This window comes from Chelonoidis abingdonii, chromosome 3 (assembly GCF_003597395.2).
Source record: "Chelonoidis abingdonii isolate Lonesome George chromosome 3, CheloAbing_2.0, whole genome shotgun sequence".
NCBI classification, from domain to species: domain Eukaryota; kingdom Metazoa; phylum Chordata; order Testudines; family Testudinidae; genus Chelonoidis; species Chelonoidis abingdonii.
The window spans coordinates 917,225-935,937 of record NC_133771.1 but is presented as its reverse complement, the minus strand read 5'-3'; the positions used below and the strand labels follow the sequence as shown (position 1 = coordinate 935,937).

General features: G+C 57.4%; 1 protein-coding gene across 1 annotated transcript in view; it reads left to right on the top strand.

The window, feature by feature from the left end:
• The window catches only part of SLC30A3 (solute carrier family 30 member 3), a 25,777-nt gene extending 10,981 nt beyond the window's left edge, over nt 1-14,796 (top strand). Inside the window, exons 7-8 of the mRNA XM_032775221.2 lie at nt 14,194-14,328; nt 14,583-14,796. Of these exons, the coding sequence (XP_032631112.1) occupies nt 14,194-14,328; nt 14,583-14,728 (281 nt within the window). The 3' untranslated portion in view covers nt 14,729-14,796. The remainder of the gene's footprint in view (nt 1-14,193; nt 14,329-14,582) is intronic.
• Nucleotides 14,797-18,713: the final 3,917 nt, after the last annotated feature.

The window sequence follows — 18,713 nt, the reverse complement described above, 5'->3', positions numbered from 1 at the left end:
GGCTGCTGTGCGCCCCCCCCGGGACCCTGCCGCAGCCCAGCTGCGCCGCGCCTTCGTGGCATGTGGTGGGGCTGCTGCAAAGCCTCGGAGGTGCGTGACAGCTGCCACCTCATTAATGAGGTATGGAACGACCAACCCCAGGCAGCTCTAACGTCCATTGCTCGCCCCCACATCCCTCGCCGGCCGCCCTGCTACCCTTCCTCCTCGCCGCCGCCCCCGACCACCCTTCCTCCGTCGCCTCCCCCCTCGGCCCCGCTACCGCCTCTTTTCCTCGCCGCCCGGCACCCCCTAACCGCCTCCTCCGTCTCTTCCCTCCCTCGGCCCGTACCGCTCTCTCTCGCCGCCCGGCGCCCCGCTAACGCCTCCCTCTCGCACTGCTGGCACCCCGCTAACCTCTCCTCCAGCCCGCCCTGCTAACCGCTCTCCGTCCCCCACCCTCGCTACCGCTCCTCCCTGCACTGCCCGGTGCCACTGCTAACCGCTCCCTCCTCGCGCCCTCCCTCCGCACGCCTCCGCTAACCACCTCCCTGCGGCTCCCGGCCCGCTACGCCTCCTCGTCGCCCGGTGCCCTGTACTCGCCTCCTCTCCCGCCTCCCGGCGCCCCCGCTAACTGCCTCCCGCGCCCATCAACCGCTCCCGTCGCGGTCCCTTGCTAACGCCTCCCTCCTCGTTCACACCCGCTAACCCCTCCGCTTGCCCCGCTAACGCTCCCTCCTCGTCCACGCCGCTACCGCTCCTCCCTGCACTGCCACCCCTGCTACGCCTCCCTCCCGCCGCCGACCCCCGCTAACTGTCGCGCCAGCTACCATGGCCCTCCCTGCGCTGCCGCCCCTCTTCCCACCCACCTCTTGAGGCCCAGCTCCCCCATCCCTCGATGGGCTCGCCTGTGCGCAGAACCTGTGTGCCTGCTCCGCTGCCTCGCTGAGCTCGCTCAGTGGGGAGATGCTCTGTCCCAGGTGGTAGAGGCCATCCTGCACTGAGTTCTTGACTGTCAGGCCTCCTGGGCTGGGTGGAACGATCTGCCTGAAGAATGCACTGAGATCCCCACAGGCCCCTCGTGGGCTGTGCCCAGCCAAGGAGGCCTATGCAGCTCCCCATGTGGGCTCTCCACTGCCCTTCTGCCACTTCCCGGTGCCCCCCTCGCCACTGAGAGACGTGGGCTGGGCAGACTCCTGGGTTCACTCCTAGCATGACCCCTTGCTGGGGGGTTCGGATCCACTGCTGCTGGGCATAACCCTTGCCCTGCCTTGCAGCCCGTACAAAATCCAGACCCCGCGCTTCCTCTTCTCGTCTTCGATGCTGGGCTCCACCGTCTCCATCCTCAGGATACGTCTCCGTTGCTATGGAAGTACTGGGCACGGGCACAGAGACTCAGGTGGGGCAGAGTGCGATGCTGGCACAGGGAGAGAGGGCCAGGGCCGGCTCAGGCAGCGGCATGGCAGGGAGGCTGGGCAAGCTGGCAGGTTGGGGCAGGCAGCGCCGGGGCTGGGACAGGCACAGCTTGCTTGGCAAAGGTCTCACTGAAAAGACGGGATCTCTGCTGTAAAAGACCAGAATTACTTGACTCGGCAGCCCAACCTGCCCTCCGACCACCCGCTCATCTGCTCCCCACAACCTGCCCCCCGACAGATCACCCCAACCCCCTGACCTCCTCACAACCCGCTCATCTGCTCCCCACAACCTGCCCCCCGACAGATCGCCCCAACCCCCCGACCTCCTCACAACCCGCTCATCTGCTCCTCACAACCTGCCCCCTGACAGATCGCTCCAACCCCCCCTGACCTCCTCACAACCCGCTCATCTGCCCCCCAACAGATCGCCCCAACCTCCCCACAACCTGCCCCCCGACAGATCGCCCTAACCTCCCCACAACCTGCCCCCCGACAGATTGCCCCAAACCCCCCTGACCTCCCAACAACCTGCCCTCCGACCTCCTCACAACCTGCCCATCTGCTCCCCACAACCTGCCCCCCGACAGATCGCCCCAACCCCCCAACCTCCTCACAACCCGCTCATCTGCTCCCCACAAACTGCCCCCCAACAGATCGCTCTACTCGACCTCCCCACAACCTGCCCCCTGACAGATCGCCCCAAATCCTCCCTGACCTCTCCCCAACCTGCCCCCCTCCCCCCAACAGATCGTCTTAAGCCATCACCCTCTGGGTCCCTGCTGGGTTGCAATGCAAAGTATGGGAGAAAGTGAGGCACACACAGCATTTATAAAAAAATAATACAAAAAATTCCTCCTTTGTAACATCTCTTCCCCATCACAACTGAACTAAGTAGGTCCCTTTAACCAACATCCTGGAGAAGTTTGAACCCACAATTTGTTGGGGAAGAGTCAACATGGTTTTGTAAAGGGAAATCATGCCTCACCAATCTACTAGAATTCTTGGAGGGGATCAACAAGCATATGGACAAGGGGGATCCAGTGGATATAGTGTACTTAGATTTTCAGAAAGCCTTTGACAAGGTCCCTCACCAAAGGCTTTTAAGCAAAGTAAGTAGAAATAAATGGTCAGTTTTCAGAATGGAGAGAGGTAAATAGTGAGGTGTCCCCCAGGGACACATCAAGATCTGGAGAAACGGGGAAGCAGTGAGGTGGGAAAGTTTTTGCAGGTGATACAAAACTATTCCAGATAGTTCACTCTTTGCAATCTGCTTTGGAGTTACAAAGGGATCTCACTAAACTGGGTGACTGGGCAACAAAATGGCAGATGAAATTCAGTGTTGATAAATGTCATGGAGTGTGGGGGAGTCCGGGCCCTGCACCCTCCACTTCCTGCAATTCACCGGGACTCTCAGCCAGCCAGTAACACAGAAGGTTATAAGATGACAGGAACACAGTCCCAAGCAGGGCTTGTAGGTACAACCAGGACCCCTCAGCCAGGTCCCTCTGGGGGGCAAGGAGCTTAGACCCCAGACTCAGGGTTCCCTGCCTCCTCCCAGACAGCCCAAAACTGAAACTAAAAACCTCTCCAGCCGGCTCTCTTCCTTTGTCCAGTTTCCCAGGCAAAGGTGTCATCTGGCCCCACCCCCCTCCTGGCTCAGGTGACAGGCTCAGGTATCGTCCCTCACCTAAAGTCACCCCCTGCTCTCCCCTCCCCCATGCAGACAGCCCCAGTAAAACTAGACAACATTCCCAGGTCAGTCCACCCCGCTCCCTCCTGCGTCACAATAAATGCAAAGCGATGCACATCGGAAAGCATAATCCTAACTCTACAGATAAAATGATGGGGTCTAAATTAGCTGTTACCACTCAAGGAAGATCTCGGAATCATCATGGATAGTTCCAGGGGTGGCTCCAGGCACCAGCATGCCAAGCGCGTGCTTGGGGCAGCAAGCCACAGGGGGCGCTCTGCCAGTTGCCATGAGGGTGGCAGGCAGGTTGCCTTTGGTGGCATGCCTGCAGAGGGTCCGCTGGTCCCACGGCTTCAACGGACCTCCCGCAGGCGTGCCACCGAATCCGCGGGACCGGGGACCTCCTGCAGGCAAGCCGCCGAAGGCAGCCTGCCTGCCGTGCTTGGGGCGCCAAAATGCCTAGAGCCGCCCCTGGATAGTTCTCTGAAAAGATCCACTCAATTTGCAGCAGCAGCCAAAAAGCGAACAGAATGTTAGGAACCGTTAGGAAAGGGATAGATAATAAGACAGTAAATAACAATGCCACTATGTGAATCCGTGGGACGTCCACATCTTGAATACTGCGTGCATCTCTGGTCGCCCCATCTGAAAAAAAAGATGTATGAGAATTAGAAAAGGTTCAGAAAAGGGCAACAAAAATGATTGGGGGTCTGAAACAGCTGCCATCTGAGGAGAGATTAATAAGACTGGAACTTTTCAGCTTGGCAAAGAGATGACTGAGTGGGGATATGACAGAGGTCTGTAAAATCATGACACCTGCTGAGAAAGTGAAATGAGAAGTGTTTATTTACCTCTTCACATACCACAAGAACCAGGGGTCACCAAATGAAGTTAACAGGCAGCAGGTTTAAAAGAAATACAGGGCAGTAGTTCTTCACACAACGCACAGTCAGCCTGTGGAACTCCTTGCCGGGGGATGTTGCGAAAGCCAAAAGTCTAACTGGGTTCAGATACGAATGAGGTTAGTTCCTGGTGGCTTGCTGCCCAGGTGTGTCTGTTCCCAGCATCAGGCTGCCTGGAGTGGCTCACACCTGCGAGTGCTGCCCTTAGGGCAGGCTGGCAAAAGCAGGGCAGACCCCCCAGCTGGCGGCAGGGCCTACAGTTAGAGATCACTAAGCCAGTAACAAATGTGAACTTCTAGGGCTCTGCACCAGTCTCCCCAGGAAGTCCTAGCCATGCCCTGGAGCTCCCCATCCTGCCTGGCCCCCCGACAAACTGCACGAGTGATCAGTGGTCACTGACACCAAAAATCGCACCCCATTCAGGTTGCTCTTACCCCAGGACAATTGGCCCCCTGGCTCTTACACCAATGTCAGCCCCTGTAGCCAGTCCTGGAATCAACGACCAACAGGTTTGTTAATCAAGTGCCAGGTTCCAGCCAGCAAGTGAAGCGCTGCAGTGAGCTGTCACTTCACAGGGTGTTCAGGGCAGCCCCAGGGGCTCGGGCTTCAGTTTCGTGTCTCTGGCCCCGTGAGGGCTCAGACAGCGACAAGATGAAAAATCTTCACATCCATGATTTTTATTTCCCTCTTCCAGCCTGCAGAGCGGTGGGCCGAGGCTGCTGCACTTCTCCATGGGAGTAGGGGACTATTAACAAAACTTTGGCTAATAATGGCCCGCTTGTAGTTTGAGCACCATCCTGGGTGGGTCCGTTCCTGTGGCTGGCGTCACATGGTCAGAACGACCATTGCCAGGGAGAGTCATGCAGCCTGTTAGGGAGTAAACCCACACCTCCTCGTCAGTCTGACCCTGCTGTGAGCCACACTCACCTACAGGGAGCCAGTCTAGGGCGCCGGCTACAAGTTTGTCGGTTCTTAGCTAATGCCTGCAGTTGTGGTACCAGGTCTACCAGCATCAGCGTCACCCTTCACTGGGGCCTCTCTCACCCCTGGGCAGGGCAAACCCGTCTGGCCCTCGCCCTGCCCAGGTCTCCCCGCGCTCAGCTGGGCTCTTAGCCACCACAGGGCTCAACTCTGCCTCTGCTCCCCAGCGATGGCAGGCTGGGCTGGTGTAACGCCGCCGGACCCTGGTTGGCGGTGAGCAGGATTGAACTGGGGACCTCTGGAGCTTAGTGCATGAGCCGCTACTGCCTGAGCTAAAAACCAACTGGCCATAGCTAAGGCTGTAGCACAGACTCAGTCTAGCTCTACGGGGTCTCGGTGCCACTAGCTGGGACAGCGCCAGTGTCTTCCCCAGGAATTGAAAGTGGGAGGGGGGTTGAATTTATGGGGGGTGTCAGGGCCAATGGGAGGTGAGACCGTGAGGGTGAAGCGGGGCTCTATGGCAACACAGTAAAAACTGAAAATGTTTCATGACCGTTTTATTAGATGTAAGTCGTGTTTTCAAATCATCACACAAATGAAAGTTCACTGCTCAAGCCTTCTATGGAGCACGACATCTACATCCTTCTTGGTTTGTTACAATTTTGCACAACTCTGTTAATGACCTTCTTGAATGCAACACGCTCATCTTTGTGTCTTCTCGTGTGTCCAGCACTTCCCTTCCTTCAGCTGATATGCTCATTAGTTCAGTCACATGATCAGGCAGAAGGCGACTTCTTTCCGAACACAAAACTCTATTCACTGATGAAAAAGACACTCAGCTGTAGCTGTTGTGACTGGGAGTAGCAAGAGATGAATTCCTACTTCTCTCACCCCAGGAAACAGAGCACAAAGATTGGGTTGAGCCACTAGTGATGATAAAAAATAAGTTGAAGTCAAATCTTCATTAATTCGTTGTATGATATTCCACTCTGTGTTCAAATTCTCTATTCTGCCCTGATCACATGGCAGCCCCATTGCTGGTAGTGCCTCACTCCGCTCAACTGTTGGTGTTTTCTAGGACAGGCATCTGTAAAAGCTCCGTAGAGGTTGAGTAGAATCTAGAAGTTGCTGTTGTAGATTTTTAAGAATCAAGTCTGTGTAGTTGTTCAGTTGTCTTAACAAACACTTCTTTTCCTCTTCACGTAAGGATTCAATATAAATGCCTTCATTCGTCAACTTCTGGACTGAAGTCTTTGCTTCTTCCAGTACTTTTTCAATGGATAGCTCTCTGAATGATCCAAATGGAGCTTCTATTGCTGGACAAAGATCTATTACTGTTGTAGCAGATGCCTGGATGGCATTGTGGTTTCAACAGTAGACTTACGAGAGAGAGAGAGAGACCGGTGATACTCTTCTCTGAACGGAGTAGCAAAAGTAGTCCACCAGCCTCACTCCTTAGATCCGTCCCATCTTGGTAAATACTTTCCAAAGCCACTAATAACGGCTGGAGGAATTTTAAGACAACAGCCAAGGATTGCTCATGAGAAAGCCAGTGGGTTTTCCCAGGTTGGACTAATTTGAACTTCAGTCCCAGTGTATCTTCTATATTTTCCAAGATATTCAGTCTTTTTCGACTCTTGCTGAAAAAATAATATAATGAAGACATGAAATTTGTAGCTTTTTTAATGTCTTTTGAAGAGTCTGCAGCTCGTACCAGTGCTAGTTGGAGCAGATGGCCTCTGCAGTGTGTATAGGAGAGATTAGGGTTACATTTTTCTCTGAGCAAAGCTTGGACTCCACCATGTCTTCCAGAGAAGTTTGCAGCTCCATCAAATGCACAAGCAGCCGTCTGTTTGGGGTCCAATTAACTCTCCTAAGATGTGGGTTGTCACAGATGCAGCCGATGTGTCTTCTATAACTTGAACATCTAGAAATGCATCTACTGGCCTACCCCTGACATCAAGATAATGTACACAATGACTTGATGCCCATTTGCATCGATGCATTCGTCAGCCATGTACGCACATTGTCTGAATGCTGTCAGAGAGTTCTTCACTTTTTCAGCTGCTGAGTCTTTCACTGTTGCACCACATGCTTCTAGCCAATGTGACAGACCCAGGCCAGTGGGGTACAGGAGTCTGGTAGAGGGCAAATATACTGGTCACTGGCAGAGTAGTTTTCTGTTCCCTGAGTGACCAGAGCACGGGCTGCACTAGAGTAATCAGGAAACTGCTAGAACCAATTAAGGCAGACAAACTGATTAGAACATCTGCAGGCAATCAAGGCAGGCTAATCAGGGCACCTGAGTTTAAAAAGGAGCTCTCTCCAGTCAGGAGAGGAGTAGCCAGAGGAGAAGAGGTGCATGTGAGGAGCTGGGAGCAAGAGGCACAAGGAGTTGAGAGTGAGAGGGTGTGCTGTTGAGGACTAAGGAGTACAAGCGTTATCAGACACCAGGAGGAAGATCTTGTGGTGAGGATAAAGAAGGTGTTTGGAGGAGGCTATGGGGAAGTAGCCCAGGGAGGTGTAGCTGTCACACAGCTGTTACAAGAGGCACTATAGACAGCTGCAAATCCATCAGGCCCTGGGCTGGAACCTGGAATAGAGGGCGGGCCCTGGTTCCCCCCAAACCTCTCAACTCCTGATCAGACACAGGAGGAGCTGACCCAGACTGTGGGGAAGATCACGGAGGTGAGCAAATCTGTCAAGAAGCGCAAGACCCACCAAGGTAGAGGAGGAACTTTGTCACAACTGTCAGTTGAGTTTCTTGCAGAAAGACAGTGAGCATTTGCTGGTCTTGTTCGGAACCAGTGTTCAACTTCAGGATGAACAAGTGACAATGCACTTAACATCGGCCTCCAGTCTGTAGTGCGTGGTATCTCTTGCTTAAGTAGCAAGTAGGATGCCACAGCCTTGTTTGTTCTCATGAAGTGTGTTGTGTCTCCAGCATTCTTAACAGCCTCATTAACACTCAGCGGTGTTGTCCTTGGTCAGTGGCGACTCAGAGGTCAGAGGTGCTTTCACATCAGTTCACCTCCCAGGTGGGGGGCAAGAAGGCACCTTGCTTGTTCTTCCAGCTGCTCACTGTTTGCTCTGGCCACGGCTGTTTGTTGTGTCACCTTTCACTTCATTGCTCTGTTGCCAATGGCCCTGTGCAGTCACCTTCTGCTGCCACCTGCCTGTGTGACCTCTGCGAGTTGGTCTCTTGAGGTTGCACCAGCTCTCAGTGATTTCAGCTCAGCTCTCAGTAGGGCAACCTCACTGCTAGTGCAGACTAGGCCGTCTCCTCCATAGAAACAGTGTCCCACAGCAGATCCAAGCACTTAGACCCGATTATCAGTGATTTCAGCTGCAGTGGTCACTTAACAGAACAAAAGACTCTCTATGGAGCCTAATCAGCTCTGTCTTTAAACAGTGATGCCCTCAATCAGCACCTGTCTGCCACTCCCTGGTGCCTCTGAGGAGCTGGCTGGGTGGCTGCTTCCCTCCACGGGTCAATCACATTGTCCCTCTCGGAGCCAGAGCTCCAGATTGGGCCTCTGTGCCCTGGGCCTTCCCCAGCTCACCCCTCATGGGCTCTGTCTGGCCTCTGTTCCACTAACCCTGGGCTTCTTCCCACGTACGCCCTGTTTTCCTACAGACATCACAGCTCAGGGTTCTGAGCCCCTTCGAGGAGTCAACCCACATCCAGCCCCCCCGAATTCCCACTTCCAGGGCGTCTCCACGTCCCTCTCCCAGAACCCCAGCTTCGGCCTGTCCCCTTCGGGTCTCTCCATCCCCAGACTGACTGTCCCCAAAGTGATCTGCCCACGGGCCTGTGCGGCACAGCCTCTTCGGCGTCCTGCCCACTACCCACACCCTAGGTTCATAGGGACACATCTCCTGGAGTTGTTCCGACCCAGCCAGTTTACACAACCCAACCAGGTTACACAAATCCTCCAGTGCAGTGACCCGTCCCCCCACCCCATTTGTGGGGAGCTCCTCCCAGCAGGGGGGGCTTCCATGTAGGTCACCCCTGGGATCTTCTGCACACCCCAAAACCTGTTCCCATAACCCTCAGATGCCCATTCAGACCTGAGCAGTGGAGCCTGGTTGAACTGTTCCTAGTCCCCAGTATTGGTTCCGCCCATCTGGCTGGGCTCCCCTAGGGCTCTGGGACCGAGCAAGGGGGTGAGACGTGGAGCTGGCCCACGGGGTCAGCCTGATTCGATCACAGGCCTCCTCAAAGGCAGTGAGGTGGGAACCGATATCCCGCCCCTCCTCCAACTGGGCAACAAGTTGGGGTCTAGGCTCCCCTAGAACTGGCATCCTGGGGCCTTTCCCCACTTTCTCCTCAGTGGGTCCTCTGGCCCTCAGCTTCTCCAGCCCCCGTTCTCACTTTCACTGCCTCTCCTGCTTGCTCGTGTTTTCACTGCATCTCACGGGCTGCTAGTCTCTGTTCCTCCAGCCAAAGCTCCGTTGCTCTCAGCTCCAACTCCCAGCACTTCAAAACCATCGATGGGGAGCCAGGCCGTGAGGACTCCCTGCTGGATGGGGACCCTCTGGGAACCCCACTTGGGCCTGAAACCTACTTCTCAGATCAACCGTCTTTCTCCAGCCATGCAACCAGTTGCCTCTTGTTGAGCTTCCTCACACGCAACGTCTATCCCCACACAGGCTTGTGCTGTCCCTCTCAGGGAGGTGCTTTCACACCATTTTCTTGTTTCCTTTGCCTACCCTTGTTTTCCTGCCACACGTCACTTACTGCACGACACTACTGGTGCATTCAGCATCCCACCGTTCCCACCACCTGTCAGGGATCCCCAGGGCCGGACTAGGCCCCAGCCTGGGAACAGTCTCTGGGGGGAGCCTGCAGTGATCCAGACCCCCCAGGGTCTCTCTCTTCCCCCAGGGTGAGCCACGCGGCCTCCCTGCCTCCTGAGACTGGGCCCCTGGGGCTGCAGCCCCCCTGCCCCACCCCAGGAGCTCCAGGCAGTGAGTCCAGCTGAGCCAGACCCTGGGGGCTCAGTGCCCCTGGCCCAGTGTTTGCAGTGACACTCACAGCGCGAGCAGACAGGCGGCTTATTAACCACCTGGCACACGGCAGGTGATGCCCTTAGTGTAGCCAGAGAGTTGAAGGTTAAAGCGAGTCCAGTCTGGGCCACCCAGTGCAGCTGTCACAGACCTCGTGTTCGGACTGTCTCCGACTGCCTTCCTCAGTCAGTTCCCGGGTGAGAGCTCCCCTGGGGCCCCCTCCCAGCTCTCTGCCCAGCCCCTTGCTGAGCCTTGAGCCAGGACTCGCTTGGGGCTGGCGCTAGGTCTCTGGGCCCCTCGATTAGCCAGCTCCAGGCTGACTGTTCAGTCTACCCACCTTGGGCTCATAGCCTGCCCTGCAAGCCAACCCCACCCCTGCCCGACCCTGGGGAGCAATGCAACGTACTGGGGAAACTGAGGCACACCTAAACATCGTAAAAAGAGCACAGAAAATTCCCCCATGTCACGGGTGGGTTTCCAGTCACCTGCCCAAGCCTGAGGTGGCTTTGGGGCAGCTCTGAGACGCAAAGGGAAGGACACAAGGCAGGATGCTGTGGCATGGGCGTAGTTCTGTGTCATTGTCTGGCACACCCAGCTGAGCCCTGTGTTGCTCAAAGGCAGTGCTTGTCCCAGCCTCCGGTCCTCTCTCTGGCGCCCCTAGCAAGTCTCCCCTGACCCCTTCAGAGCCGTCCCCCAGCATCACCCCAACAGCCCGATCTATCCTGGCACCACCCTGACAACCCGCCTCCTGCAGCATCACTCAGACATCCTGCCAGCAATCACCCGACATTATCTCCCCCAGCAATCACTCTGACATCCTGCCCCCCAGCAATCACCCCGACATTCCCCCTGATGTCCTGCCAGCAATCACCCCGACATCCTGCCCCCCAGCAGTCACCCAATATCCTGCCCCCCAGCAATCACCCCAACATCCTGCCCCCAACCATCCCCCCAAGGCCAATTCACCCTGACATCTGCCACCCAAAATCACCCCAACAGACTCCCCCCACAATCACACCGCCGATTAGTTCCCCCCCAGCACCACCCTGAGATCCCGCCAGCAATCACGGCAACATCCCCCCACTGCAATCACCCCAAATCCCACCAGCAATCACTCCAACATCTTGCCCCCCAGCACCACCCTGACATCATCCCGACTCCCCCCAACCTCCCCCTGACATCCTGCCAGCAATCACCCGACATCCTCCCCCACTGCAATCACCCAACATTCCCCCAGCACCACCTGACATCCTGCCCCTCCAGCAATCACCCCAACTTCCCCCAGCAGCACCTCTGACATTCTCCCCACTGCAATCACCCAACATCCCCCAGCAATCACCTAACATCCTGCCAGCAATCGTGTGACATTCTGCCCCTCCAGCAACACCCACATCCCCCAGCACTCACCCTTCCCCCAACAAGCCCCCCACCCAGCACTCCTCTAGTGCCCACCCCCCAGCAGTCTGTCAGGCTGTGACAGAGCCGCAGGAGTGAAGCACCCCCAGCTTGGCACAGCGTCTTGGAGCTCCCATGGTGTCCACGTCCCCAGCCCCACACACTGACCCTTTGGGCTCCAGCACTCCTGCTTCATGCAGGGATCTCTGTCCAGCTGACGAAGCTCCTAGTCAGAGATTTTTCCACGCCTCAGGGACTGATGCACCCTGGCCAGGCTTTGGAATGACACCAGGCAGTGTGTTTTCCAAACAGAACAGGGTTTATTAGTCACCTGGACACAGCACCAGGAAGTCCTTAAGTTAGCAAGAGAAACAAAGGTTAAGCCATAGTCCAGTTGGCCAAGGCAGTGCAGTCAGCCAGCCAAGATGCTATGGACTCCATTTCAGGCTCTGTCTCTCTCTCCTTTCTCAGTCCCAGGTGAGAGGTTGGGGTCTATGTGGAGGGAAGCGCACTTAGTCCTAACATCTTAGCCTTTGTTCTTGAGCTGGGGTGTTGTCTTGGCTTCCCTGCTGAGAAATGGGGGTGGGAAATCTCCTTCTTCTGGGGCTTTTGCTGGGTGGGAATGTTCTGGGCAGTGTCATCAACAGTCATTAATGGCCCCCAGCCTCCCCCAATAACACGACCCATCTGTTGCTCTTCCCCACCAGTGCCAGCAACCCTGCTGTAGCCGCTGGGCAGCAATGCAAAGTGTGGAGGGAAACTGAGGCACACATAGGGTTCATAAGTGTCCCACCAGCATGGAGAGAAATGCCTGGGTGCTATGGGGCTTTCTAAACTGAGGGGTGGGGGCTGGCAAAATCCAGTGACTGGAAACTGAAGCCAGACAGTCCATTGGCCAGCGGGCCCATGTGTTAAACCCATGGCAGTGACCCACAGGCCCAAACAGCCCAGGGCAGCAGTGACTGCACCGGCTCCTGGCTGCCTTTCAGGCCGACGTAGTAGCCCAGGGTGGGCAAACTTTTTGGCCTGAGGGTCACATTGGGGTTGCGCAACTGTTTGGAGGGGCAGGATAGGCAAGGCTGGGCCTCCCCAAACAGTCTGGCTCCTGCTCCCTATCACCCCTCCCACTTCCTGCCTCCTGACTGCCCCTGTCAGAATCCCCAACCCATTCAACACCCCCCTGCTCCTTGTCCTCTGACCGCCCCCTGCTGGGACCCCCACCCCCTCTCCAACCCCTCTGTTCTCTGTCCCCTGACTGCCCTGACCCCTATCCACACACCTCCACCCCCTGACTGCCCGCCTCAGAACCCCCCTGTGACGGTGCTGCCCGTGGGAGCCAGCTGAGGTCACTCAATCAGGGTGAACTGCAGACAAACCCCAGACGCTGGTGGTTATTCCACTACTTAGATTTACCAACCAGCACAGAACAGCTTCTAGAGTCCAAACACCACAGTTCCCTTGAAGTGCCCAGCCTCAGGCCTCCGTCCAGACACACCTGTCAAACATGATGATGATTCTTGAATAATCTTATCTCATCATACAAAAGAAAAGGTTCTTCTAATCCCAAAGGATCAGCCACACACCCAGGTCCAATGATAACTTAGATCTTACCCACAATACACGCTACAGCCAATTCTTATTAACTAAGCTAAAATTTATTAGAAAAGAAGAGAGAGAGAGAGAGAGAGTTGGTTGAAAGATCAATATACAGACAGACTTGAATTCATTTCTTGAAGTCGTTTTTTCATCTTTGAATCAAAGCTCTAGCAATAGACAAGCCTTGTTTGCTGACATGCCAAGCCCTGAGCAAACACCTCCCCTTCTACCTCTAACACTGCAGACTTGCATTTCAAAGCTCTGGTCATTTACAGATCTTCCGAACCAGTCTCTAAAGTTGGCCCCTGGGTCAGGTCAGTCTGGGAGGTAATTAACTCTGTCTGGCCCTGTCACTTTCCAATGAGATATTATATCACACTCATAATGTCACACACACACCCTGCTCCTTGTGCCCTGACCACCCCCTCCCGGGACCCCTGCCCCTAACCGCTCCCGGGACCCCACTCCCTATCTCCCCTGCCCTCCCCCAGAACTTCTGCCCTATCCAACTGCCCCCTGTTCTGCATCCCCTGACCGCCCCCCCCAAACCTCTGCCCCCATCCAACTGCTCCCTGGCCCTTGACTGCCCCCCGGCACATTTGCCCCTTATCCAACCCCCCCCCCAACCCCGTGGCTGTGTGGGAGGGGGAACAGTGGAGGAGGGGCAGAGCAAGCCTCCCAGGCCAGAAGCTCAGGGGCTGGGCAGGACTGTCCCGCGGGCTGGATGTGGTCCACGGGCCCTAGTTTGCTCACCTGTGTGTTAGCTCAATGCAGGTTCTTGGACTCAGGGTAGGGGTCGCAGATGAGGGACTCTGGCTGGTGGGACCTGTCTGGCCTGAGTTCTGAGGACCCCACCACCGCCTGGCTGGACAATGGGAGGACATGGGCAGCCTGGCCCTGGCATGCTCCTGCTAGTGCTTGGGGGAGGGTGGGGACATACCTCGTCCTAGCTCTGCTGGGCTGTGGGGCAGCCCCTAGGTGCTGGCTGCCCAGCACCCTCCTCCCCATGCCCAGAGTGCCCCGCCCGCCCGTTCCAGCCACCCAGTGATTCCCCTTCTCTAGGTGCATCTCCTGCCCCCACCCTCACAGGCTCCATGGGGCCACCCCAGGACAGCCTGGCCCCTCCCTCCGCAGCCTGCTCCAATGCTGCTCTGGCGTCCCCTCCAGAGAGCCCTGGGGAGCCCCTGTGCCAGGGCTGGAGCCCTGCCAGGCTGGGGGAGCCGCACGCCTGAACCCCCAGGAACTGGGCTGCCCCGGTGCCAGGCTCACCCTCCCTGTTTGGCCCCAGGGGCACCGCGGGGTGTCGAGTTCAGTGCAGTGAAGGACGTGCTGCTGGCCGTCAAGGACGTGAAAGACGCTCACAACCTGCACCTCTGGACCTTGACCCTCAGCCACCACATGGTGTCTGTGCACGTGGCAGTCGGTGAGTCCTCCGCTGCCCCCCCACCTGACCCCTCCCTCCAGCGCAGCTGTGGGGCACCCCTCCCCCTACAGAATGGGGTCCCTGCCCCCCATCCCACCAGGGACGGGGTCTTTGCATGTTCCACCCTGACATGTGCTCCCTGCATGCCTTGCCCCTGCGGTGCGATTCCTGCAGGCCCCACCCCCACACATGGTCCCTGCGGGCCCCTCCCAAGCGATGCTCACAGGGGGCTGGGCTGCCCCCTTTGCCTGCAGGTGCCGGCGCAGACATGGAAGATGTGCTGCAGGAAGCCACCGCCCAGCTGCAGAGCACCTTTGGCTTCATCTCGTGCACGGTGCAGGTGGAGCGGTACCTGGAGGACATGGCCGCCTGCCGCCAGTGCCAGGACCCCCAGGACTGAGCACCAGGCCTGCAGCGCTCGGAGCCAGAAATGGAGACACCCCAGCCCTGAGCCTCTGCTCTGCCCAGCAGGCCCCCCACGTCCAGCCAGCTGGCTGTGGGGCTGCCCCACCAGGCCCTACCCTTGGCTCTTTCCACCGCCAATGGGGTGCAAGAGCCTCACCCACACTGACCAGGGGCTGTCCCCCACAGGTAGGGGAGAGCCATGGGGCAGCTGGAGCTCGGGCAGAGGGGCCCTGCTGGGATTCTTCTCCCCATCTGCCTCTGGTGAGTCCTCCCCCATCTGCCTCTGGTGCCTCTGGTGAGCTCTTGGGAAATGGGGGAGCCTCACCCACACTGTCCCACAGGTAGGGGAGAGCCATGGGGCAGCTGGAGCTTGGGCAGAGGGGCCCTGCTGGGATTCTTCTCCCCATCTGCCTCTGGTGAGATCTTGGGAAATGGGGGAGCCATCGCCCCGGGGCCCATCCGGGCAGCCTGCCTTTGCGCAGTGGGGTGCGCTGCAGAGCGCCCCCTGCAGGGTGAAGGCACCAGACTCCCTGAACCCCGGGCTGGGGCAGCTCTGCCCTGGTGCTGCTCCTGCAGCTGCTGTGCTGGGGCCCTGCGCCTGCCCATGGGCACGGACATATTCCTGCTGGTCTCCGTCCTGCTCCTTACTTAGCAACGGCCACAGTGGGTCAGACCAAGGGTCGCTCTAGCCAGGTCTCCAGCCAGTGCCAGGTGCCCCACAGGGAATCAACAGAACAGGGACTCAGCAAGCCCAGGTGCCGACTTTCCCTCTTTCTTGGGGGGTGCTTGACCCCCTCCTGTGCCCCACCCCTATGCCATCCGTTCCATGAGGCCCTGCCCCTGCCTCACCCCCATCCTAACCCCTTCCCCAAAGCCCTGCCCTGGCCCCACCTCTTCCCCTCCTCCTCCCCTGAGCGTGCCACATTCCGACTTCTCCCCCCGCCCCTGCTGCCACCCCCACCCCCACCTCCCAAGCATGCAAACAGCTGTTTGGCTGCAGCTGGGCGGGAAGCGCTGGGAAGGAGGCGGAGGAACGGGGACACGGCACACTCAGGGGGAGGAGGCAGAGGAGGTGGTGGTGGAGCAGGAGCAGGAGAGGAGCTTGCACCCACCAATTTTTTTTCCTGTGGGTGCTCCAGCCCCGGAGCATCCACGGAGTTGGCGCCTATGTCACCGAGTGACCCACCCCGTGTCGCCCATTCCCAGCTCCTGGCAAACAGAGGCTGGGGCACCATCCCTGCCCAGCCTGGCTAATAGCCATTGATGGACCCGTCCTCCAGGAACTTCTCTAGTTCTTCTTTGAACCCTGTTCTAGTCTGGGCCTTCACAGCATCCCCTGGCAATGAGTTCCACAAGTTGACTGTGCGTTGTGTGAAGAAATACTGCCCTGTGTTTGTTTTTCAACCTGCTGCTTGTTCATTTCATGTGGTGACCCCCTAGGCCCTGTGTTATGAGGAGCAAACAACACTTCCCTATTCACTCTCTCCCCACCAGTCACAATTTTCTAGCCCTCTGTCAGATCCCCCGCATACTCATCTCTTTGCCAAGCTGAAGAGTTCTCAGCTGGTTAATCTCTCAGCTCTTTTCTGAACCTTTTCCAGTTCCAATGTCTCTTGCCCAAGCCTGCTGAGGGACTGGTCCCAGGGAGTCAGGGCAGCATCAGGCCACTAGTTACTGCAGCACGCGCACGCACGCACGCACACACACACACGAGTTAGCGAGCCAGATAGCCGCCCAGCCGAGCCCAGGGGGGACAGCCCTCTAAGCCGCAGGTGCCTGGCAGGGTTTTTTTGGCTCACACGCCCGTCCAGCAGGCCTGCAGTGTCTGTCATGCCCCCTGCCACACCCACCTGAGGGTGGGGGGGCTGCCAGGACCCTGAGAGAGGGGTATTTGTCCTCACCCCAGCTCCCTGCTTAGAACCCCTCCCTGGCAGCCCCCTGCCAGCAACACTTCCGGGGCATGACCCCAGTGCCGGCAAGGTGTGACCCAGGGCGGGGGGCGGGGCCCCAGTGCGGGCGGGGTGTGACCCAGGGCAGGGCCCCAGTGCCAGCAAGGTGTGACCCAGGGCGGGGCATGGCCCCAATGCCGGCAAGGAGGCGAAGTGGACAAGGAAGCTGGATTCCTGCTGGCGGCAGCTGCTCAGTGCCCAGGCCCGGGAAGCAGCCCCTCCCACCCACAGGCAGGCAAACCCCAGACCCGCCCGCAGTCCCACTGCTGCAGGATGAGCCACAGCCACTTGCCAGGCGTGAGGGCTTGTGTGCACCCTGCTCATGCCCCTTGGGCACAGGACGTCTCGTTCCGTCCAGAGCAGATGGGGAAGAGTTACAAAGCTTGGTGCGGGGGCAACAGAACAGCAGCAGCAGCACTCAAAAAAAGTGAGTAATGTTAGAACCCATCAGGAAAGGAATTGATAATAAGACAGAAAATATCATGTGCCACGGTACAAATCCAGGGGACGCCCACAGCTTGAATCCTGCACACACAGCTGGTCACCCAGCTCAAGCAGAACAGACGTTGTTACAACCGAGGAGAATACAGAGAAGGGCAACACAAATGATTTGGGGGTGGAACAGCTTGTGTCTGAGGGGAGATTAACCAGAGGGGGTCGTTCAGCCTGGCAAAGAGGCGACTACGGGGGATATGACAGAGGTCTGTAAAATCGTGACTGGGGTGGAGAGAGTGAATCAGGCAGCGCTATTTACGCCTTCTCCTAACCCAACAACTAGGGGGTCACCCAATGCCGTTAACAGGCAGCAGGTTGAAAAGCAACACGAGGAAGTTCACACCATGCAGAGTCAACCTGTGGAACCCGCCGCCAGGGGATGTTGTGGGTGCGTTCAAAAGGAATTCGATACATTCTGGAGGATAGAGCTATCAGCCAAGACGAGTGGGGTCACAACACCACATTTGAGGCACCCCTAGACCTGTTTGCCAGGAGCTGGGGAGGGATCACTGGACAATCCCCTGTTCTGTTCATTCCCTCTGGCAGACAGAACACTGGGCTGGATGGACCCGTGGTCTGACCTAGTCTGGTCATTTCTATGTTCTAACGTGAGCTCTCAGTGGGATGCTGTTGCCAAAAGAGCAAATGTGACCCTGGGCTGCACAAACAGGATTTTCAAGTAGAAGTCGGTTACTTTCTCTTTGTATTTGGCATCCGTGCGCCCGCAGATGGGATCCCCTCTCCAGTTCTGGGGCCCACAGTTCAGGAAGGAGATTGATAAAACTGGAGAGGGGGCAGAGACGACTCATGAGAATCATTAAGGGATTAGAAAACCTGCCTATAATGCTAGACTCCAGGAACTCCATTGATTTAGCCTAGCGAAGAGAGGGTGAAGGAGTGACTTGAGCCCAGGCTGTAAGTACTGACATGGGGAACAAATATTTAACAGTGGGCTCATCCGTCTGGCCAAGGAGGGTCGAACACAGGCCTAGGGCTGGAAGTGGAAGCCAGACAGGGACTGGAGCGGAGATGTACACAGTGAGGGGAGTGACCCATAGGAACAAGTTCCCCAGGGTCCTGGTGGATTTTTTCACTCGATAGGATGTTCTTCTAGCCGCTCTGCCCTGGGGCAGGTCTCCGGCCTGCATGATGCAGGGGCTCAGAATAGATGACAAGAGACCTTTCTGGCCTGGGGATCCAGGAAAGTGCTGGGCGTGGCGCTGCCCTTCCCTAGGAGGGGCCAAGAGGCCCAAGCCAGGAACTCCCTGTCCGGCTGCTGTGATGGCAGCAGTTCTGCCTCCCTGAGCAAGCCAGGGAGAGAGCTGGCTCTGGAGCATCCCTTCCCACCTGCACGCCCCGACTGTGCTTACCCTCCCCCCCAGTACTGCCCCCGCTCTGCTTAACCCCCCTCTGTACTGCCCCGACTCTGCTTACCCTTCCCCAGGTACTGCCCCCACTCTGCTTAACCCCCCTAGTACTGCCCCCGCTGTGCTGTGTCCCCCCCCGGTACTGCCCCTGCTCTGCTTAACCCCCCCA